Source organism: Mobula birostris, chromosome 3 (genome assembly GCF_030028105.1).
Source record: "Mobula birostris isolate sMobBir1 chromosome 3, sMobBir1.hap1, whole genome shotgun sequence".
NCBI lineage: Eukaryota > Metazoa > Chordata > Chondrichthyes > Myliobatiformes > Myliobatidae > Mobula > Mobula birostris.
The window spans coordinates 226502913-226528384 of NC_092372.1; the positions used below are offsets into that span (position 1 = coordinate 226502913).

Here is a 25472-nt window from a genome sequence, read left to right on the forward strand (position 1 = left end):
AGCCTGAAAAGTCAACTGTTTATTCCCTCCATAGATGCTGCCTGCCACAAGACCATGAGACACAGGAATAGAATAGAAGTCTGCATTGCCATTCCATCATGGTTAATTTATTCTCCCTCTCAGCACCATTCTCTTGCCTTCACTCCATAACCTTTGATGCCCTGACTAATCAAGAACCTCTGCTTTATATATATCTCCAGTGACTTGGCCTCCATAGCAGTCTGTGACAATGAATTCCATAGATTCACCACCCTCTGGTTCTAGACTCCCTCACTATAGGAAACATCCTCTCTACATACACCCTTTCCAGGTCTTTCAATATTCGCCAGGTTTCAATGAGATTTCTGCCCCTCCTTATCCTTCTAAACTCCAGCAAGTACAGGCCAGAGCCATCAAACACTCCTCATAGGTTAACCCTTTCATGCCTTGTTAAATTCCTCCAGCATTTTGTGTAACTCTTGCCACCAAGACAAGTTGCTCTGACTTACCTGGTATTGGGAATGGCTTCCCAGCTGACAGGAGAGATCAGCTGAATAGAGAACTTATCCAGCACTGGATAGATATAGCGGTCATCTGCCAAAAGAGCGTCATAACAACTTACACAAAATAAACAGAGTCTGGGTGCCACAGTAGCAAAGTGGCTAGCGTGATGCTATTACAGCTTGGGGCATCGGAGACTGGAGTTTAATTCTGATGCCAGCTGCACAGTCTGCACGATCTTCCCATAGAATGCATGGGTTTCCTCTGGGTGCTCCGGTTTCCTCCCATGCTCCAGAGAAGTACCGGTTAGTAGGCAAGTTTCTCATTGTAAATGGTCCTGGGATTAGGCTAGGGTTAAATAGGTGGGTTGCTGGGTGGTGCAGCTCATTGGGGTGGAGAGGCCTGTTCTGCACTGTATCTTTAAGTAATATAATATAAAATAAAAACCAGTGAAGATTATGCTGGGTGCCTGCAGGTATCGTTATGCATCCAGTGCCAGCGTAGCATTTCCACAACTCACTTACCCTAACTACATCTTTGGAACGTGGGAGGACACTGGAGCACCAGCGGAAATCCATGAGGTAACAGGGAGAACTCCTTACAGAAAGTGGCGAGAATCAAGCCCTGATCTTACAGCTGGCACTGTAAAGCCATCCATCAACTGCTACATTACGGTGCCACCCTGCTACATTACCACGTCAAGGAGAGCAGCTCTGTCCTTTTCATCATTGGTTAGAAGCTGCTGCCATTCATTTCAATAGTACATGAATGGGACAATCCCACAGCGCAGCGAGGAGCGAGTTGGGCTGTATTAATCGGACTTGGTTACTCATCTTCATACTTTTCCTTAGAATTCCTATTTCGTTGCTGTGGACTGACTCACCACGTTCGACGTTCTCAAACTCTTTGTCCTCCCCTGTCATCTTCGGTATTCGACTACAGATCTCCGGCACGCTTGTAGTTACGGCATACACCTGAAGAAGGTACATATATAGAGTACATACATACATGTACATATATTGAGGGGAGATTTGATAGAGCGATACAAAATTATGAGGGGTATAGATAGGGTAAATCCAAGCAGGCTTTTTCCACTGAGGTTGGGTGGGACTATAATATGCATTAAAGGTGAGAGATGAAATGTTTAAGGAGAACATGAGGAGAACTTCTTCACTCAGGAGGTGGCAAGAGTGAGGAACAAGATGCCAGTGCAAGTGGTGGGTGCATGGACCATTTCAACATACAAGAGAAATTTGGATATGTACACGGATGGGAGGGGTACATAGAGCTATGGCCCAGGTGCGGGTCAGTGGAACCAGAAAAACAGTTTGGCAGGGGTATATGTATATTAACAGGAAAGGAGAAACACACTGGATTTCTTTTGTTGTGAAAAAGTATTGCAGTGACCTAATACAGGTCTATAAGATTAGGAAAAACTTTAATAGATTGAAAATGTTTCCACAGTTGTAGGGAAAAGTTCAAATAGGACTTCATTCCTTGGAGTATAGGAGAACCAGAGGAGATTTGGATAGGTAAGTGGATGGGAGAGCTATGACCCAGATGCATGTTGATAGGACTAGGAGATTAATGGTTCAGCATGGACTAGATGGGTCAAAGGGCTCATTTCTGTGAATGAAAGAGGACTAGAGGACATCAAAGTGAGGATGACTGGTGGTGTGTAGTCACACCCAGACATGGGAAACCTTTGAAGCGAGACCGCCAGAGGCATCTCTGCTTACTACAGACGAGATAGGCAGGGATGACTGCGACAGTGTCTAACAAGTCAGACAAGCAAGGCCTCTGAAGTGAGACTTTCTAGAACAGTGTCCCTTTACACAAGAGGGGATGCCGGAGACAGACGATTTAGGAATAATGGAAGGATGGGGAACGCACACTAACAAGCAAGGAACAATTGCTTTACTAACTTCGAAGTATCATTGGTTGTCAGCTTGTAGTTTCTAATGGCCTTTAACACCTCAACACCTCTATTGTGTATGGCAATTAATCTTGCAAATGAGGACATAATACAATTTACTAAAAGGTCAATTTCTGTAACTGGTGACAGCATTCTGTTCTCCTTGTGCACAAGTAAAATTAAGTGTGCATGTGTTCTGCATCCAGTTTTATTTTATTATCAGCAATGACAGGACTTGCAATGTAGATTTTTTTCCTGCTTTACCATCATTTAACAAACAGCCAACCACTGACTGTTTAGTTCTCCCACATTCCCACTAACTCCACTCCACTCTCCACATATCCAGACACCAGGGGTAATTTACAGCAGCCAATTAACCCACCAACCCACACGTCTTGGGGATGTGGATGTGGGAGGAAACCAGAGGAGATGTCAATGTACCCACCCAGGGAGAACATGCAAACTCCATGCAGGCAGCAGCCAAGATAAGGATTCAATATGGGTCTCTGTTCAGATAAGGCTGTGGTTCTACAAACTGCAGCACTGTGCTGCCCCGAGGTAAGAAAATGGTGAATAATTTCTTTCCCTGTCATTATTTGGTGACTGATTGCTGTCTAGAACCTACCATGTAGAAGGTCTGAAGACCTCTGCTCGAGCATTGGGCAACCTTCTTGAATCGAAATTATGAGAGGCATAGACAGTCAGAATTTTCCCCCCAGGGTAGAAATGTCAAGTACTGGAGGACATACGTTTCAGATGAGATGATGAAGTTTCAAGGAGATAGGCAAAGTAAGTTTTTAATTTAAAACAGAGCGTTAGGTGTTTGGAATGGGGTGCCGGGGTGGTGTAAGAAGCAGACACAAATGTAGTAAATAAGAGGTTGACAGAGCGACACGTCAACAGGCACGGCACGGAGGGATATGGATCATGTGAAGGCAGAGGGATTTAGTTTAATTTGGCATTGCATTCGGCACAAGATACTGTGTCAGAGGGTCTGTTCCTGCGCTGTATTGTTCAACGTTCCACTTGAATTCAGTAAGGTGGAACACATTCCCGAGTTCCTTGACGTATAACGAGGCAAACAGGACTAGATTTTTTAGAGTTTTACCTTAGTTTCTACATGATAAGATACGTAGTGTGCTGTGCAACGTAGAGGAATCTTCCGAACAGGCCACGGTGCATCGTACGACAAGTAGGTCGGCAACACGCTGATTCGGAGATCGCCCTACAGCAGAAGAGAAGACTGCAGATATGAAAAGGCAAGTGGGAGGCAAATGCCCTCAAAGTCATGCTTTTAAAAAGAAACCTCCCCACTGTGGTGTCTGCTGGACCACTCCTCCATTGTCTCTGTCTGTACTTCACACTCAGCAATGCAACCCACATAATCAAAGACCTCAACCACCCTGGACACTCTTTCGTCTTCCATCAAACAGAAAACACAAAAGCATGAAATCACAAGGCCTAAAGCAGCTTCTTGCCTTGGGGTGACATAGGATCAGAAGATGTAGAATCCTTGTGGGTAGAGTTAAGTAACTACAAAGGTAAAAAGACCCTGATGGGAATTATATAGAAGCCTCTGAATAGTAGCCAGGATGTGGGATATAAATTACAATGGGAGATAGAAAAGGCATGTAATAATGGCAATGTTACTATTGTAATGGGGGATTTCAATATGTAGCTAGATTAGGAAAATCAGGTTGGTGCTGGATCCAAGAGAAGAAATTTGGAAAATGCCTACAAGATGACTTTATAGAGCAGCTTGTAGTTGAGCCAACTAGGGGAAAGGCAATTCTAGATTGGGTGTTGTGCAATGAATCAGGTTTGATTAGGGTGCTTGATATGAAGCTTAAGGTAAAAGAACCCTTGGGAAGCAGCTTTCAACATGCACATATTCTCAGTTCTAATCAACAAACTCCAAAACATAGGCCTCTGTACCACCTTCTGCAACTGGATCCCTGATTTCCCCACTGGGAGACCATAGTCTGTGTGGATCAGAACATCTCCTCCTCACTGACAATCAACACTAACACACCTCAAGTACACTGAAGTATTGCACATGCTTAGCCCACAGCTCTACTCTCTCAACACCCACCATTGTCTGGCTAGGCAGAGCTCAAATGCCATCCTTAGATTTGCCAATGACACAACTATTGTTTGCAGAATTTCAGATGGTGATAAGGTGGTGTACAGGAGTAATGTAGATCAGCTGGTTGAATGGGATCGTAGCAACAACCTTGTGCTCAACATCAGTAAGACGAAGATTGTGGACTTCAGGAAGAGGAAGTTGAGGAATACACACCAGTCCTCATCAAGGGACCAGAAGTGGAAAGGGTGTCAACATCTCCAACCTGATGCAATTACAAAGAAGGCATGACAGCAGCTATATTTCATTAGGAGTTTGAAGGGATTTGGCACGTCACCAGACACTCACAACTTGCTATCGTGGAGAGCATTCTAACTGGTTCATCACTGCCTGGTATGGAGGGGCCACTGGACAGATTGGAAAAAGCAGCAGAAGTTGTAAACACTGACAGCTCCGTCATGGACACTAGCCTCTCCAGCATCCAAGGCAAATTCAAAAGGCAATGCTTCAAAAAAGCAGCTTCCATCATTAAGGATCCCCATCACCCATGCCCTCTTATAGTTACCATCAAGGAGGTGCTACAGGAGCCTGAAGACACACCCTTAACATTTTAGAAACAGTTTCTTCCTCTCTACCATCAGAAGGGGACACTAGCAGGGATGATGGCAGAACAGCAATGGCTAGAGTTTCTTGAGGCAATTCGGAAGGTGTAGGATAGATACATCCCAAAGATGAAGTAGTATTCTAAAGGGACGATGAGATAACTGCGGCTGACAAGGGAAGTCAAAGACAGCATAAAAGCAAAAGAGAGAGCATATAATATAGCAAAAATTAATGGGAAGTTAGAGGATTGGGAAGCTTTTAAAAACCATCAGAAAGCAACTGAAAAAAACACGAGACAAAAGATGAAACATAAAGGTAAACTAGCCAATAATATTAAAGGGGGAAACCAAGGGTTTTTTTTTCCAGATATAAAGAACACAAGAGAGGCGAGAGTGGCTATTTGACCGCTGGAAAATGAAGCTGGAGACCTAGTAATGGGGATCAAAGAAAAGGCAGACGAAATCAGTCTTCGCTATGGAAGATACTAGCAGCATTCCAGAAATTTGAGTGTGTCAGGGGACAGAAATGAGTGAAGTTGCTATTACTAAGGAGAAGGCGCTTGGGAAACTAAAAGGTCTGAAGGTAGATAAATCACCTGGGGTGTCACCCCAGGGTTCTGAAAGAGGTAGCTGAAGAGATTCTGGAGGCATTAGTAATGATCTTTCAAGAACCACTAGATCCTGAAATGGTTGCAGAGGACTAGAAAATTGCAAATGTCACTCCACCCTTTAAGAAGGGAGGGAGGCAGAAGAAAGAAAATTAAAGGCCAGTTAGCCTGACCTCAGTGGTTGGGAAGATGGTGGAGTCGATTGTGAAGGATGTGGTTTCGCGGTACTTGGAAGAAAATGATAAAATAAGCCAAAGCCAGTATGGTTTCCTTGAGGGAAAATCTTGCTCGATGAATCGGTTGGCATTCTTTGAGGAAGTAACAGGCAGGATAGACAAAGGAGAGTCAGTGGATGTAGTTTATTGGATTTCTCAGAGAGTCACTGACAAAGTACCACACGAGACTGCTTAACTAGGTACCAAGGCATTACAAGAAAGATACTAGCATAGGTACAAGATTGGCTGACTGACAGGAGACAAAGAGTGGGAATAAAGTGGCCCTTTTCTGGTTGGCTGCTGGTGACTAGTAGTGTTCTGCAGGGGATCAGTACTGGGACCACTTCTTTTTGCATTAGATGTCAATGATTTGGATAGCGGAACTAAGGACTTTGTAGCCATGTTTGCGGATGTACGGGGATAGCTAGCGGGGTAAATAGTGTTTATGGAAGCAGGGAGACTGCAGAAGGACAGATTAGGAGAATGGGCAAAGAGTGGCAGATAGAATATAGTGTAGGGAAGTGTATTCACTTTGGTAGAAAGAATGAAGGTGTGGATTATTTTCTAAATGAGGAGAAAATTCAAAAATCAGAGGTGCAAAGGGACTTGGGAGTCCTTGTGTAGGATTCCCTACATGTTAATTCTGACAACCCCCTTTACTTTCCTCCAACCACCTTAAAATTATGCTTCCTCATAGTATCAATTTCTATCCTTCGAAAAAGTCTCTGGTACTGTACATCTCTTATTATCTTGTACACATCTCATCCACCTCTCCAACATGAAGAGCCCTAACTTACTCATCTTATTCTCATAGGATGTACTCTCTAATCCAGATAGCATCCTGGTAAATCTCCTTTGCACCCTCTCTAAACCTTCCACATCCTTCCTGTACTGAGGTGACCAGAACTGAACACAATACTCCAAGTGTAATCTAACCATTGCTTAATAGAGTTGCAACATTACCTCGTGGCTCTTGATTCAATACCCAGACTAATAAAGGCCAACAAAAGTCTTCCTAACCACGTTACCAACTTGGACAGCAACTTTGAGAAATCTATGGATGTGGATCCTAAGATCCCTCTGTTCCTCCAGAATGGTTAGAATCCTGTTGTTAATTCTATATTCTGCCTCCAAATTTGACCTTCCAAAGTGACTCACTTCACATTTTTCCGGGTTGAACTCCATCTGCTCCTTTTCAGCTCTACATCCTGTCAATGTCCCATTGTAACCTGAACACCCTTCTACACTGTCCACAACTCCCATCAACTTTTCTGTCATCTGCCCAGCTTATTAATTTGCCCTTCCACTTCCTCAACCAAATGATTTATAAAAATCAAAGAACATTAGCTTCTAACGTTTGGGTCAAAAAGGAAAAGTGAAGAGCTTCCCTTTAAAACACAACTTATCTCTATTGACTGATTTCCATGAGAGAGTCTCAGCTCCCCAACAAGAGCCAAGTTGCCCTGTCAGTCAGTCTCGTGACATCCCAACATGCAGCAGAAGACGCAGCTCTCCTCCATACCTGCTTGTTGAAGTACAAGAAGCCTTTCGGACAGTTGACATTGTGAAAGGGCGCAAAGGATTCAATCGGTCCATCGACTGTCATGGGGTGCAAGCGCAGGGCTCCTCGTGACGTCATGAACAGCCAGTGCGGGGATGGGCCACAGATGAATACCTAGGAACAGGACAGAGGGCACGTTAGCCATGCATTGAAAGCAATGTTTGCAGTACATTCCTTCTATCATGTAATAGTGTGATGGGTCTCTGAACAACACAAGAACAAGCTGAATGTCTCAAACCACTTCCGGTGTTTCCTTGTTGAAGTTTCAGTACTCAGGCACCTACAATAGTGATAAAATCAAAAATACACATCCCTTGCTGAAACTTCAACTTCTTCCCTTTCAAAGCCACTGCCCATCCATATGAATACATCCAGCCAATCTTCCTTTCATCCCAGCATCGACAGTATTTTACTGTGGGGTTTTTCCATTGACAGGACTCTGCTTCTTACTGCCAGAGGAAATTACAAGGACGGTGCCGGGACTTGAGGACCTGAGATACAGGGAAAGGTTGAATAGATGAGGACTTTATCCCCCTGGAGCGTAGAATGAGAGGAGGTTTAATTGAGGTATACTAAATTATGAGGGGTATAGAAAGTTAAATTCAAGCAGGCTTTTCCCACTGAGTTTGGGTGCGATTAGAACTAGCGATCATAGGGCTAGGATGAAAGGGGGAACTTCTTCACTCAAAGCGTGGTGTGAATTGGAACAAGCTTCCAGCAGAAGTGGTGGATGCAGGTTCAATTTCAACACAAGACAAGTACATGGATAGGAGGGGCATGTAGGGCTATGTCCAGGTGGAGGTCAATAGGACGAGGCAGGATAATAATTCTAACGGACTAGGTGGGCCGAAGGGCCTGTTTCTGTTTTCTACGACTATCAGGGAGGAGATACAGGAGCCTGAAGACCCACACTCAATATTTTAGGAACAGCTTTCTCCCCTCTGCTATCAGATTTCTGAACAGTCCATGAAACCTCTTTTGCACTATTTATTTTTTGTAACATAGTAATTTTTGTAATACTTTGCATTGTATTGCTTCCACTAAGCGACAAATTTCATGACAAGTCAGGGATAATGAATCTGATTCTATCAGGACAACACAAGTACTGGGAAAGATTGTGAAGATCTTAAAGTAACACGCTGGCCACTCAGCAAAGATGAGGAAATACACTTTCACACAGGTGGTGGGGATTCTTTGCATTTCTCCTAACAAGGCTACTCAACAACAATTAGCAAACTTTTGGGTATTAAAGGGGTTAATGTCAAGGTAAAAGATTTGCCATGACCTTAATTAAAGGGGAACACGTCATAGAGTCTGAGTCATACAGCAAGGAAATGGGCCCTTTGTCCCAACAGGCCCAAGATTAATTCCTAAACTAGTCCTGTATCCCTCCAAACCTTTCCGATCCATGTACCTGTCTAAGTATCTTTTAAATGTTGTTAATGTACCTGCCTCAATTACTTCCTCTGGTAGTTCGTTCCATATACGCACCACCCTCTGTGTGGAAAAAGTTGCCCCTCAGGTTCCTATTAAACCTTCCTCCCTCCCACCTGTGCCCTCTAGTTCTCAAGTCCCCAACCCTGGGGAAAAAATGACTCCCTCATGATTTTATACATCTTTATAAGATCATCTCTCAGGTTCCTAGTTCCAATGAAAAAAGTCCTAACCTGCTTGAGCTCTCCATAACTCAGACCCTTGAATCCTCTCTGCACACTTTCAAGAACAATGACACCTTTCTTGCAGCATGAGCTGAATGGCCGAATCCTGCTCCTGTTCGTAATATTCTTCTACAGATCTAGAAGCAAGACCCTTGGGACTTGCGATTCAACACTGAACTGCATACAGGACACGAGTAGATAAAGCCTCTCGACCGGAAACATCAACTGTTTATTCCTTTCCATAGATGCCATCTGATGCTGAGTTTCTCCAGCATTTTGTGTGTATTGCTCACAGGTTCAAGTCATTATTATTAGTGGGGGTGGATTGGGTGTCCAGAGAGGGGTAGCACCTCTGGTGAAAGGGCTTTCCATGTCCAACCTGGGGCAGCTCACTCACCTTTGGTCCCCCACTGGACACTCAGCTCTTACCTGTGGCTCCAATTAGCTGTTTGCATGTGACAGTGGCCACACCCCATACACCACTTCAACAGGCTGGCCAAACCAGATCAGGGTTGCTGGTAACCTTATACCCCAGTAAGGGAGGGACATTACTATCTGAGCATGTGAAGTCAGCTCAGATGGGGCTGGGTGGATGAGATCTACGGTGAGATCCAACAGCCAGGAAGGCGGTTCTGCAACGCTCCATGGAGAGCGAAGGGCACGACGAGGCACAGAAGTAGTCATGGTCACCCACTGCAACCAAGGAAGACCCCGGTTTGTGACAGCTACTTGTACCACCGGACCTGAATTTCTGAGGTCGAGAGAATGGAACTGTCCCTATTACGATGGCTTTTCTACTTTCAAACTGCTGCTGCATGGGTTTCCTATCATAGAACCATAGAAACTACAGCACAGAAACAGGTCCTTTGGCCCTTCTTGGCTGTGCCGAACCATTTTCTGCCTAGTACCACTGACCTGCACACGGACCATATCCCTCCATACACCTCCCATCCATGTATCTGTCCAATTTATTCTTAAATGTTAAAAAAGAACCCGCATTTACCACCTCGTCTGGCAGCTCATTCCATACTCCCACCACTCTCTGTGTGAAGAAGCCCCCCCACTAATGTTCCCTTTAAACTTTTCCCCTTCACCCTTAACCCATGTCCTCTGGTTTTTTTCTCCCCTTGCCTCAGTGGAAAAAGCCTGCTTGCATTCACTCTATCTATACCCATCATAATTTTATATACCTTTATCAAATCTCCCCTCATTCTTCTACGCTCCAGGGAATAAAGTCCTAACCTATTCAACCTTTCTCTGGAACTGAGTTTCTCAAGTCCCGGCAACATCCTTGTAAACCTTCTCTGCACTCTTTCAACCTTATTTATATCCTTCCTGTAATTTGGTGACCAAAACTGAACACAATACTCCAGATTCGGCCTCACCAATGCCTTATACAACCTCATCATAACATTCCAGCTCTTATACTCAATACTTCGAATAATAAAGGCCAATGTACCAAAAGCTCTCTTTACGACCCTATCTACCTGTGACGACACTTTTAGGGAATTTTGTATCTGTATTCCCAGATGCCTCTGTTCCACTGCACTCCTCAGTGCCTTACCATTAACCCTGTATGTTCTACCTTGGTTTGTCCTTCCAATGTGCAATACCTCACACGTCAGTATTAAACTCCATCTGCCATTTTTCAGCCCATTTTTCCAGCTGGTCCAAGTCCCTCTGCAGGCTCTGAAAACCTTCCTCACTGTCTACTACACCTCCAATCTTTGTATCATCAGCAAACTTGCTGATCCAATTTACCACATTATCATCCAAATCATTGATATAGATGACAAATAACAATGGACCCAGCACTGATCCCTGTGGCACACCACTAGTCACAGGCCTCCACTCAGAGAAGCAATTCTCTACCACCACTCTCTGGCATCTTCCATCGAGCCAATGTCTAATCCAATTTACCACCTCTCCATGTATACCTAGCGACTGAATTTTCCTAACTAACCTCCCATGCGGGACCTTGTCAAAAGCTTTACTGAAGTCCATGTAGACAATATCCACTGCCTTCCCTTCATCCACTTTCCTGGTAACCTCCTCGAAAAACTCCAACAGATTGGTCAAACATGACCTACCACGCACAAAGCCATGTTGACTCTCCCTAATAAGCCCCTGTCTATCCAAATGCTTGTAGATTCTGTCTCTTAGTACTCCCTCCAATAACTTACCTACTACTGATGTTAAACTCACCGGCCTATAATTTCCCGGATTACTTTTCGATCCTTTTTTAAACAACGGAACAACAGAGCCACTCTCCAATCCTTTGGCACTTCACCCGTAGACAGCGACATTTTAAATATTTCTGCCAGGGCCCCCGCAATTTCAACACTAGTGTCCTTCAAGGTCCGAGGGAACACTCTGCCAGGTCCTGGGGATTTATCCACTTTAATTTTCCTCAAGACAGCAAGCACCTCCTCCTTTTCAATCTCACTACTTGATTCCCTCAATTCCATAGATTTCATGCCAGCTTCCTTAGTAAATACAGACGCAAAAAACCTATTTAAGATCTCCCCCATTTCCTTTGGTTCCGCACAAAGCCAACCACTCTGATCTTCAAGAGGACCAATTTTATCCCTTACAATCCTTTTGCTCTTAATATACTTGCAAAAGCTCTTTGGATTCTCCTTCACTTTGACTGCCAAGGCAACCTCATGTCTTCTTTTAGCCCTCCTGATTTCTTTCTTAAGTATTTTCTTGCACTTCTTATACTCCTCAAGCACCTGATTTACCCCGTTTCCTATCATCGTCAGATACAATGGACAATCACCAAAGTCATTATTTAAAAAGTTAGCCAAATTCTCAGAATTAAGATTCAGCAGCCCTGCATTTATATGGTGGGCACAGAAGCATCCAAAGTACATTACAGTCAACCTAAGCGTACTGTGGTGACATAGCAGCATTGGGCAGATAAAGCAACATCACTCGGAGAAAGATCCTACACACAACCTGCTAGAGGAACTCAGTGGGTCATGTAACATCCGTGGGAGGAAAGAAATTGCTGGCCTGATGCAGGGTTTCGACCTGAGACGTTGGCGATTTCTTTCCTCCAAAAGGTGCTGCTCGACATGCAAAGTTCTCCCACCAGAACATTTATTGTTTCTGAGGCATCGTGTTTCTCGGATAGAACAGGAGATTGTATGACTATGACTTATAATTTATGCACTATATTATTTCAGTATTATATTTCTGCTGAAAAATGGATACTTTTACACTATGCCTACACATCTCTTACCCCTGAGTATCCAGATATATCTTCAAAAAAGCGGAAGCGAGCAACCCTTGCTTTTGGGACTATCAGTTCCTCGCCTGTGGCAGACTCAACCTTCTTCTCCTTCTTGGACTGTTTGAGCTTCTTCTCTCTGAAGTTGATATTATGTGGCACCTGGGGAAGAAATCGATTCATCATTTGTCACCAGCTGAAGGCTACCATCAGGGTAAGGACTGACCATGGGACTAGCAGAAAAGAAGTGGCTTATTAAAACTGCGTAGCAACTTCAAAGCATGCACGGAGGTTCTATCTCATCATCATTATGTGCCATGTCATATGACGTTGGCGATTATGGTCTTACAACTGTTGACCATAATTATTCTTGAGTAGCGTCTTTACATTACGGATGACTAGAAGCCATTATCAATACTTTTCAGAGAACGTCTGTCTGGCATCAGTGGTCACACAACCAGGACATGTGATATGCACCAGCTTCTCATACCACCAGCCACCACCTCCTCCCATAGCTTAACGTAACCACGATTGGGGTGGGGTGGGGGGGGCTAAGCACATGCTACAGCTTGCCCGAGGATGACCAGCAGACTAGCGGAGGGAAGGAGCACCTCACACCTCCTTTGGTAGAGACATAGCTCCACCCCATTCTAACTACATGAATGAAATTCAGAATGATGTAAGAGACAAGATCAATGAGGTTGCCCAATGCTGAAACAGCCACTCTGATGTAAGGGTTTTTGTATGAGAATAGACAATGAATTTCTGCAACACATACAAAATTCTAGAGTAACTCAGCAATTCGGGCAGAATCCTCTCCGAGGCTTTAGAGAGGCTGCAGGAGGGGTTTACCAGGATGCAGATTCGATTAGGGGGCATGGGTTGTTTTCTTTGGAGTGGCAGAAGCTGAGGGGAGATCTAATTGAGGTTTAAGATTATGCGAGGCATAGATAGATACAGCAGACAAATAATATCTTTTTCCCAGGGTTGGAATGTCTAACACCAGAGGGCATGCATTTAAGATGAGAGGGGATAATTTAAGGAGATGTTACAGGCAAGTTTTTTTTTAAATATAGAGTGGTGAGTGCCTGGAATGCACGGTCAGGGGCAGGGATTGGTGGTAGAGTCAGATACATTGGAGACTGTTACGAGAAATTTAAATAGGCACATGAACGTGAGGAAAATGGAAACATACGGACATTGTGTAGTCAGAAGAGATTAGTTTATATGATAATTTATTTGGTTCACCACAACGTTTCTTTCTTTCTTTTTGTATTTGCACAGATTATTGTCTTTTGCACTCTGGTTCAAAATCCACGTTGATGCTGTCATTCATTGATTCAGTTGTGGTTATTATTCTATTATGGATTTATTGAGTATTGCCACAAGAAAATGTACCTCAGAGGGACATGTATGTACTTTGATAATATATTTATTTTGAACTTTGAATGTTTTGGGCCTGTGCTGTGTTGTTCTATGCTCTATCAAGACTGCATCTTCTGATGAAGTATCTCAGACTGAAATATCGACTGTTTAACCTCCACAGATCCTGCCTAAACTGCTGAGTTCCTCCATCATTTTGTGTGTTATTCAAGATCTTCAGTATCCGCAGAATTTCTTGTGTATATAAAATGCAGTATTATAATATATATATATATGTTATAAGTATAATTATACTTATAATATGCAGAGCCTTTCTATCCAAAAATACTTCAGGATGTTTTTTTTTTTGAAATGTTGCTACTTCTGTATATATGACAAAATATCTCTGCACTGCAAGGTCAAGGACAAACCAGTTAATTAGGTTAATTAATTAACACTGATCTTAAATGCTCCCAATGGCGTGCATCTCAACCGGTCTCTGACAAATCCAGCTCCTGGCCTTCACATGTGGCTTAGCTACTAACCGTTTCTACTAACAGGAGAAGGGGCAAAGGCTGGTTACTAGCACCTTAAAACCAGTCGTTCCAGGCAGATGGGGCTCATCAGCTGTAGATGGCAGCTTATCTAGAAGGAAAATTCTACTCTCAGAGCTCCACTGCCTTGCAGTCATACGGTCTCATGGGGAAGGCTCCGGGAGTAAATCCAGAGCTGCGACACTGCATCAGTATCTGCCATTCCATTGGATTCATCAGCTGCGTGGAGAGGGGGAGCGTGCTGCACAGGTGACAGCTTGCTCACTATATTGTACTGCCCTGGCTTGCATATATGTAGACAACTAGGACAGAACATCTGTGGCTGACCCCAACCAACGGAGAGCCTCACATGCCTCAAGATCTAAAATGGTTCATTTTATGGAGCCAGTGATATGGATTAGAGCCTTGAAGCTCATTGTTCCCACATTGGTGTTACATACCTTTTTAAATCGGACTTTCAAGTTGTTCTGGCTTTGCTGTGTGTCATAGGGAAAAGCCTCGTAGATCAGAAGCTCCTGTTCCACATGAACCTGCAGCAGACAAGTTGCAAAGACAGTTAGTTCTGTTCCCACTTACGGGCAGTACGGCAACACAGTGGGAAGCCTAATGGTGTACAGTGTCAGCAATGTGATGGTCAGGGTTCAGTTCCTGCTGTTGCTTGTAAGGAGTTTGTACGTTCTCCTCGTGACCGCATGGGTTTCCTCCCATACTCAACAGGCTTAGCAAGCTGTGGGCATGCAAAATTGCTGCCAAGCACACCCATGGATTGTGTGGTATCACTGACACATTTCATTGATGCATTTCACTGTATGTTTCAAGATTTCGACAGACATGTGACAAAGCTAATCTTTAAACTGCAGGGATACATATGGTGACTGACATGTACTTTGATAATAAATTTACTTTGAACTTTCAGATGGAGACAGACATCTGCAGTATTTGTTAAACTGTCATCCCCTTTATTTTGTGATCTAGCCACTCTTCTCTCGCCTGAAGTCTAACAGCTTGCAGCAAAACTTGTCCTATTGGGGAGGAAAGAGGGTGAGAACAAAGCCAAGGGAAACTGATGCGATGCAGTCAACTGTTTTGCAAGCAATGGTCAAGGGGAAGCCACAGCTTAGAAAGAAAGACAACATTTTGGAGGCACCTGTACAGAAAATCTCATCATTGGAGCAAATACAATGGAAACAGAGGAACTAGGAGAATGGAATAGGGTCCTTACCAGAGGCAGAGTGGGACTAAGAGTAATTGAGATAATCTGGTAAAGTCCAATAATTCAAAGTCACATCCAAATTGGAGGACACTGAACCCAGGAACCTGCAATGGGCTCAGATGGAAGCTGAGGTGCTTTTGCTCAGTTACATAGGGCTTCATTATACTCGAGTAGTGGAGGCCAGGGAGATACAAGTCAGAGTGAAGCAGGACATTAAAGTGGTGAGCGACTGGAAGCTAAGGCTCACACCTGCAGATGGAACACAGGATCAGCTCAAAGCAGTGGTCCAATCTGCATTTGGTTTCCTCAATGTAGCAGGGACCACAAGTAATTTTCTCCCCCCCTGTAAATGCCTGCATGAAAATGAATTTCAAAGTAGTATATGGTAACATGTACATACTTTGCTAATATATTTTCTTTGAACTTTGAGCAACAAATATACGGCATTAAATTGGGAAAAGCACAAGAGAATCATTGTTTTGTATGGAAACAGTGGTCGGGTCTCTTGAAGGCAAGTGGTGAAAGGAAGGAAAGGAATTGTATCTCCAATTGCTTCTTTACATCCTCTCATCTGGTCTCATCCATATGTTCTCCCCATTCCTGCCAATTCTCACGGCGATCTAAAATTGTTCTCTCTTTTATGGTTGCTGACAAAATGTCCAAAAGCTGAAACTTTAACTGCTTCCCTTCCATAGATTTGTTTCCAATGTTGGCCGCCCTGCTATAGGAAAGATGTTATTAAAGTGAAAAGAGTGTACAAAAGATTCACAAGGACATTGTCAGGAATTGAAGGACTTGGGTATAGGGAGAAGCTGGGCAGGGTAGGACTTCATTCCTTGGATCATAGGAGACTGAGATGGGATCTTATAGAGCTGGATGTGATCTTACGGAGCTGTATATAGAGCACCATGGGTATACATGGAGCAAATACAGAGGGCTTTGCAGGGGCGAAGCATTAGATTGATCTTAACCGTAGGAGCCTCAGGACCCACACCACCAGCTTCAGGAACAGTTATCGCCCCTCAACCATCAGGCTCCTGAATCAGAGGGGATAACTTCACTCACGCCAACCATGACTGTTCCCACAACCTACAGACTCATTTTCAAGGACACTTCATCTCATGTTCCTGATAGTTATTTATTTATCATTATTATTTTATTTCTTTGTACTTACTGTGAATATTTGCAATAAAGTGAGTTTCAGGGTGGTATATGTTACAGATACGTACTTTGATAATAAACATCAAAACAACATCTTTTCCCCTGGGTTGGGGTATCAAGAACTAGAGGGCATAGGTTTAAAGTAAGAGGGGAAATACTTAATATGAACACACAGAAAATGGTGCACATATCGAAAGAGCTGCCAGAGGAAGTGGCTTAGGCAGGTAATGGTGACAAAATTCAAGAGACACTTGGACAGGTAGACAGATAGAAAAGGTTTAGAAGGTAATGGGCTGCCAATTACTGGCAAATGGGACTAACTTGGAAGGGGCATCTTGTTTGGCATGTTTCCGCACAGTGTAGTTTTATGAACTAAGATGCTGCCCGACCAGTTGAGAAGTCCAGCAGAAATTCAGAATTTCCAGCAGCTGCGGATTTGTTGATTTTCATCCATAGCCCTGAGGTAGAAAATTACCACAATTTCCAAGATTTCTTTTTTTAATTTTGAGATAAATCATGGAACAGGCCCTACTAGTCCAACAAGCTGCACTGCCCAGAAACCCACCTATTTAACTCTAGTCTACTCACAGGACAATACACAATGACCAATTAACCTACTAACCAGTACATCTTTGGACTGTGTGAGGAAACCGGAGAACCCAGAGGAAACACACGCACTCACAGGAAGGAATGTACAAACTTCCTACATGGGCGTTGGAATTGAACTCCAAACTCTATCATCCCCAAGCAGTTACAGCGTTGTGTTAACTGCTGTGCTACCATCGCACCCCAAATGTATTAGATGTACGCTTGCCACATCAGTGCTTACCAGAAGAAAAGGCCTGGTCTGGCGATTACCGAGCCCAACCAACAGGACCTCTCTCACTGCTGGCATCTCAGTCAGGCGGGCAAACTCCTCTTTCTTGACCTCTCCCTGGGTAACGTGCTGTCCGGAGGAGCTGTCCACCAACACACGCTGACCCACTGGAAAATTCTTCACCAGAAACACCAGGCGCCAGTCAGGCAGCTGGTAGATCTACACAGAAGCAAAGGAAGAGTTCAATCATGGCTGCTGGTGCTGGTCCCATAACAAGGTACAAACTTGGCCATCTTGGAAGATCAGCATGGTCATTTGTGCATGGATCCAAAAGAAATGGGGGAGATCCTAAATGGATTTTTTTGCATCTATATTTACTTGTGAGAGACACAGCATCTATAGAACAGAGGCAAAACAACAGTGAGGTCATGGACTGTATACAGTTCATAGAAGAGGAGATACTTGTTGTCAAGGCAAATGATGGATTAATCCCCAGGGCCTGACATGGTGTCTCCTCGGACCATGCATGTTTAATGTATGTGAAATAAATAAATGAATCTGAAAAGTTAAGAGAGGGATAGATCCACCTTCTAATATTGTAGTCAATGGTTTATTGCTGCACAGACCTGTTACTATTCCACTCATACAGTTCTATAATACAGTTACAGGCCGTTCAGCCCAACTTATCCATGTTGGCCAAGCTGCCTATCCGAGACCCTAGCTGACAGTTGCAGCAGGCACACAAAAACCTTTGAGGTTTATAAAAACATGAGGGATGTAGGTAAGGTGAATAGCCACAGACTTTTCCTCAGGGTAGGCGAATCCAAAATGAGAGGACATATATTTAGAGTGAAAGGTGGAAAAGTTCAAACGGACCTGAGAGGCAACATCCATCCAGAGGATAGTGCGTATGTCTAATGTCTGCCAGCAAAAGTGGTTGAGGCTGGTATAGTTACAACGTTTAAAAGTCATTTGGACAGGCACATGGATAGGAAAGGTTCTTAGAGGAACATGAGCAAAATGGGAATTGATCAGTTCGGCATCTTTGACAAGTAGGACCGAGGGGCTTGCTTTCTGTGCAATATTTCTATCTCTGGTCAGGGTCTATAGGGAGGGAACAAAACAGAGAAGGTCACAAGGTGAAGAATGATTCCACAACTGAAAGTGTTAACATGAGGAGTGTTGGATGGCTCCGGGCCTCGCTGGGGTGGGGGGAGAGATCTCATTGAAATCTATCAAATATTGAAAGGCCTAGGTACAATGGTTTTGAAGAGGATGTTTCCTATGGTAGGGGAGTCTCGGACCAGAGGCACAGTCTCAGAATAGAGGATGTCCGTTTAGAACAGAGATGAGGAGGAATTTTTTTACCCAGAGGATGGTGAACCTGTGGAATTCATTGCCACAGACAGCGGTGGAGGCCAAGTCATTGGGTATATTTATAGTAGAGGTTGATAGGTTTTTGATTAGTGAAAACATCACAGGTTTTGACAACAAAAGCAAGAGAATGGAATTGAGGGGGATAATAAATCAACCATGATGAAATGACAAAGTAGACTTGATGGGCTGTATGCCCTAATTATTCTATGTCTTACGATAGAAATAGCTTACAGAAAGCTAAGTTACTGCAAACATAATAATTCAATTGATACATTCACTACAGAGAGATTTTAGAGCAAAGCAGGACATGAGCTGACCTGATAGAGGTGTACAAGAAGCATTGACAGAGCCATGGCAAACAGGGCGGCGGGGGGGGGGGTGCATAATTTTAAGGTAATTGAAGGTAAATACAGGGATTGGGGATTGCTGGTGGTAGGCTTTTTTTTAAAACACAGAACGGTGGGTACATGGAATGCACGGCCAGGGATGGTATTGAGGCAGATACATTAGGGACATTCAGATAGGCACATGGATGAAAGAAAAATGGTGGACTATGTAGAAGGAAAGGGTTAGATTGATCTTAGAGGAGATTACAAGGTTGGCACAAAATTGTGGGCTGAAGGGATTGTACTATGCTGTACTGTTCTATACTCTGTGTTCTCTAGAAGCGAAGTTAGCAATCAACGCACAGTACCCGTAACTAACGGGGATGGTCCCAAGCCCTGCTGAAGGAAGAGGGCAGCATGGGGTAGCAACCACATCCCATAAAATCCCAGCACTACAAAAACTCCAAAGACCTCATCGCTGGGACAGGAAGGAACTTTGCTGGATTACACCTTGAATCACCTTGCCCAATACTGAGGATATCCTGCAAGCTGCCGTCAGCAGCGTATGCCCCAGTAGGAGCAATGCGCTTAAGATGATGACAATGATGACAACACAGCATAAGATGATAGGGAGGCTTTGCTGGCACAGTCTCTGACTGGTGGCAAGCATGGTCGGGAGGTTCCCCAGCGCGGTTCTTACAACACACACAGCGTGGCCAGATGTAAAGGATTCCCTCTCCCTATTGCCCCTCCACTCACCCACCACGGGACCCATTCTCACCTCCATGACGCCGTTCTCCCTCACCAGCATGCACCAGTTGGTGGGCTCCATTTTGAAGTGTGACGGTTCCTTCTCGGCCGTCGGCATGGAGGTACGGCTTGGCTCCTCTTTGGGAGGGCTGAAGAGTGCCGACCCTGACTCCCCGTACAGCATCTCCTCCTCATCATCCACGGTGGTGCTGTTGGGGACGGGGGTTGAGGAGGAGGAAGTGAAAGCAACACATCAGTGAGGCAACAAAACTCTCGGAGGTCGCGGACAAGGAAACTATTCAGCAAGTGTTGACTCAACAACATCCACACCGCTGTCAGAAAATAAGCAGGACTGTTCAAAATTCAAAGTAAATTTAACATCAAAGTACATGTACTGTATGTCACCAGGTACGACCCTGCGATTCACTTTCTTGTGAGCATACTTAGTAAATCCAAGAACCACAATACAACCAATGAAGGCCTGCACCCAACAGAACGGACAAACAACCATGTGCAAAAGATAACAAACTGTGAGAATACAAAAAGAAAATAAAAGAAATAATAATAAATAAATATCAGGAACACAAGATGAAGAATTCTTGAAACTGAGTCCATAGGGTGTGTTTAAACGCAAACAACAGGAATTCTGCAGACGCTGGAAATTCAAGCAACACACATCAAAGTTGCTGGTGAACGCAGCAGGCCAGGCAGCATCTCTAGGAAGAGGTGCAGTCGACGTTTCAGGCCGAGACCCTTCGTCAGGACTTCTTCCTAGAGATGCTGCCTGGCCTGCTGCACTCACCAGCAACTTTGATGTGTGTTGTTGGTCCATAGGGTGTGTGAACTGTTCAGTGACGGGGTGAGAAACGTTACCCTCTCTGGTTCAAGAGCCTGATGGTTGAGAGGTAATAGCTGTTTCTGAATCTGATGGTGTGGGTCCTGAGGCTCCTGTACCTTCTTCCTGATGGCAGCAGTGAGAGGAAATGACAGAACTACTATCCTTTGCACCATTCCACTGTTTCGCACTAGTTACTGTGTTTATTATTTAAAAACCCCATGTACAAACCCCATTTCCAGAAAAGCTGGGATATTTTCCAAAATGCAATAAAAACAAAAATCTGTGATATGTTAATTCACGTGAACCTTTATTTAACTGACAAAAGTACAAAGAAAAGATTTTCAATAGTTTTACTGACCAACTTAATTGTATTTTCTAAACATACACAAATTTAGAATTTGATGGCTGCAACACACTCAACAAAAGTTGGGACAGAGGCATGTTTACCATTGTGTTACATCACCTTTCCTTTTAATAACACTTCTTAATCGTTTTGGAACTGAGGATACTAATTGTAGTAGATTTGCAATTGGAAATTTTGTCCATTCTTGCTTGATATAAGACTTCAGCTGCTCAACAGTCCGTGGTCTCCGTTGTCTGATTCTCCTCTTCATGATGCGCCATACATTTTCAATAGGAGATAGATCTGGACAGGCAGCAGGCCAGTCAAGCACACGCACTCTGTGTCTACAAAGCCACGCTGTTGTAGCCCGTGCAGAATGTGGTCTGGCATTGTCCTGCTGAAATAAGCATGGACGTCCCGGGAAGAGACGTCGCCTTGATGGCAACATATGTCTCTCTAAAATCCTAATATACACCTCAGAGTCAATGGTACCTTCACATACATGCAACTCACCCATGCCGTGGGCACTGATGCACCCCCATACCATCACAGATGCTGGCCTTTGCACCTTTCGCTGATAACAAACTGGATGGTCATTTTCATCTTTGGCATGGAGAACTCGACGCCCGTTTTTTCCAAAAACTAGCTGAAATATGGACTCATCTGACCACAGCACACGGTTCCACAGTCTTTCGGTCCATCTGAGATGAGCTCGGGCCCAGAGAACTCACCGGCATTTCTGCATAGAGTTGATGTGTGGCTTCCTCCTTGCGTAATACAGTTTCAAGTTGCATTTCTGGATGCAGCGACAGACTGTGTTGAGTGACAATGGTTTTCCGAAGTACTCCCCAGCCCAGGTGGCTATAATTGTCACAGTAGCATGACGGTTTCTTAGGCAGTGCCGCCTGAGGGCTCGAAGATCACGCGCATTCAACAGTGGTTTCCAACCTTGCCCTTTACACACTGAGATGTCTCTGAATCTTTTCACAATATTATGTACTGTAGATGTTGAAAGACCTAAATTCTCTGCAATCTTGCGTTGAGAAATGTTCCTTTTGAACTGACTAACAATTCTCTCACGAATTTTGGCACAAAGGGGTGAGCCACGACCCATCCTTGCTTGCAAAGACTGAGCCTTTGATAGACGCTACTTTTATACCAGTCATGATACCTCACCTGCTACCAATTAGCCTGCTTAATGTGGAGTCTTCCAAACCGGTGTTACTTGAATATTCTGTGCACTTTTCAATCTTATTTTAACTCTGTCCCAACTTTTGTCGAGTGTGTTGCAGCCATCAAATTGTAAATTTGTGTATGCTTACAAAATACAATTAAGTTGGTCAGTAAAACTATTGAAAATCTTTTCTTTGTACTTTTGTCAGTTAAATAAAGGTTCACGTGCATTAACATCACAGATTTTTGTTTTTATTGCATTTTGGAAAATATCCCAACTTTTCTGGAAATGGGGTTTGTATACTGACTCTGCGAACACGGAATTTCATTGACTATAAACTAACCTGAATCTGGTTCAGGAGTCTGACAGCAGGGACTGAGAAGCTGTACACGAGGCTGCCCATCCGGGCTTTCAAACTCCTATATCGTCTCCCAGAAGACAAGAGAGAGGGAATGGGGATTTCATTGAAACTATCGAATACTGAAAGATCTAGGTGGAGTGGATGCTTCCTATAGTAGGTCAGTCTAGGACCAGAGGACTCAGCATCACAATAGAGGGATGTCCATTTAGAAAGAAATAAGGAGGAAATTCTTTAGCTAAAGAGTACAGAATTTGTGGAATTGCCACAAACAGCTGTGGTGGCCATGTCACTGGATATATTTGAATGGGGGTTGACAGGTTCTTGATTAGTCAGGGCATTAAAGGTTACAGGGAGAAGACAGGATTATGGGGTTGAGAGGATAATAAGTTAATCACGATGGAATGGCAGAGCCTAATTCTGCTCCAATGTCTTACGGACCAACATAATCAGAGAATGTGCAGAGAGTTCCATACTTCTTGAGCCAACATAGCATGCCAATAACTTACTAACTATAACCCGCACATCTTTGGAATGTGGGAGGAAACCAGAGCACCAGGAGGAAACCAATTTGGTGATGCAGAGAACATACAAACTCTTTACATACAGCAATGGGAAATGAAACCTGATCTAACGGCTGGTGATGTAATAGCATTATGCTACTGTACCGCCTCTATACTCTGAATGGCCATAGAGTGATATGGAATTAATGCAGGCAACTGGGATTAGCACAGATGGGTGAAGGGCCTGTTTAATAGACAAGTACTATAGCTTTGCTATTTTATACTGGGGAGACAAGGAGCTAGCCACAAGCAGAGAAATGCATTTGCCCTTTCCAGTACCAAAGCCTCAATATGAATCGAATCCAGTTTGAGGAACAGTTGTTACCTCTCAATCATCAGAGTCCTGAACCAGCATGGATAACTTCACTCACCACAACGCTGTACTGATTCTACAACCTACAGACTCACTTTCAAGGACTGTACAACGCACGTTCTCAGTTTTATCTATTAATTAATAATAATTATCATTATTAGTTTATTTGTATTTGCACATTTTGTCTTCTTTTCCATACTGGTTATTCGTCAGTTCATGGTTATGTACAACAGATTTTCATAAATTCTGTTGTATTTCATTATTTTCCTATAAATACCTGCAAGAAAATGAATCTCAAGGTAGTATATGGTGACATAACGGTACTTCGATAATAAATTCACACTGAACCTCTCTAATCCAGGCACCCGCTCTAAAGCTTCCACATCCTTTCAATGAGACAACCAGAACTGAACTTCAGTAACCAGGTGACTAAACTTGAGGGGGTGCAGCCATGATTGACAAAGATGTTCAAAATTCACAGTTCCATGTTCAATGTAAATTTATTATCAAAGTACCTATATGACACCATATAATACCTTGAGATTTGCTAAAGGCTATTCTAGCATGCAGTTCTGGTCACCACACTACAGGAATGATAGTTGATGAGAGTAGTTAGAGCAAGGACATGAAGACTTACAGTAAACCAATGGATGACTATTGCAGACAGATCTAGAAGCAGGAATAGTAGGGTCGGCAGCATATACACTGTTAATATTCTTGCACATCCCTCAAAATTCAACAAGAACAACCATAAACACTGTTTAAAATCCTACTGAACCCAAGGTATTAAACACAAGGGAGGATTCAACGCCCTTACCTGATATTAGTGATCATGGTTTCCATCTCTGACAGACTCCCTTTCACCATGTCTTCCTTTATGGAGGAGGCTCGGCTTTCTGTGGTGAACATTCCACTGACATCCCGATAGGCACAAAGTGCTATCACCTTTGACAACTAGAGGCGCAGAATTTGAAAATGCAGTTATGGTATTTATTCAAGTACTTGCACAGTAAAGCATAGAATCAGGATAGCACAATGCCATGGTATCATCGTGGTTAGCACGACAGGACATCGGAGTTCGTTCAATTCCGGCATCCTCCGTAAGCAAGTTTGGTACGTTCCTCTGTATGTGCGCCTGAGTTTCCTCCCACAATGCAAAGCTGTCCAGGTTGGTAGGTTAACTGGTCAATGTAAATTGTCCTGTGATCAGGCTAGGGTTAAATTGCCAGGTTGCTGGGTGGTGCAGCTCATCGGGCCGAAAAGGCCTGTTCCACTCTATCTCTAAACAAAATAAATAAAGTCTTCTTCAGGAAGTTTTTTATCCAGCTATCTAGCTAACCTGCAACCCAAGTGAAAATACAATAATGGCATTTATTTAAGCACCTGCACAGTACAGCATACGATCAGGATAACACTATGTCACAGTATCGTAACAGTTAGCAAGGCACTATTACAGCTTGGGGCATCGGAGTTTGAAAGTCAATTACAGCGTCTTCTGTAAACAAGTTTGTACGTCCCTTCCTGTGGGTTTCCTCTGAATGCTCCAGTTTCCTCCCACAGTCCAAAGACATACCGTGTAGCAGGTTAATTAGTGATTGCAAATTGTCCTGTGATCAGGCTAGGGTTAAATCGATAGGTTACTGGGAAGCACGGCTCAGTGAGCCAGGCCTGGTCTGCACCGTACCTCTGAATAGAAGACCATAGAAACACTAATTTCACTGGTCCCTCAATGCAAGAAAAAGCCCATCGCAGCATAAACTGTACACAGGCCTGTTACGGCACAAAATAGGGCTATTCATGCCATCCCCAGTTCTATCCCCCTGTCCAAGCACCTGTCCAATTCCTTTCAAGTTCTCTTTTTGAGTGTTTCCATCATCCCTACAAGCGAGGAGTTCCAGGTTAAGTAAAATAAACATTTCCCACTGTCCAAGTGCCCCTCTGCAGAATCTTATACGTCCTTTTAAAA

General features: G+C 43.7%; 1 protein-coding gene across 1 annotated transcript in view; it reads right to left on the reverse strand.

Annotated features, from left to right (window-relative positions):
* Nucleotides 1-25472, reverse strand: part of cpsf1 (cleavage and polyadenylation specific factor 1) — a 134648-nt gene that overhangs the window by 24876 nt on the left and 84300 nt on the right. The window contains exons 21-29 of the mRNA XM_072254262.1: nt 24324-24460; nt 19949-20126; nt 17477-17683; nt 14714-14803; nt 12370-12519; nt 7426-7578; nt 3504-3620; nt 1364-1454; nt 489-573 (exon numbers count right to left, since the gene is read on the reverse strand). Coding sequence (XP_072110363.1) covers nt 489-573; nt 1364-1454; nt 3504-3620; nt 7426-7578; nt 12370-12519; nt 14714-14803; nt 17477-17683; nt 19949-20126; nt 24324-24460 — 1208 coding nt within the window. The remainder of the gene's footprint in view (nt 1-488; nt 574-1363; nt 1455-3503; nt 3621-7425; nt 7579-12369; nt 12520-14713; nt 14804-17476; nt 17684-19948; nt 20127-24323; nt 24461-25472) is intronic.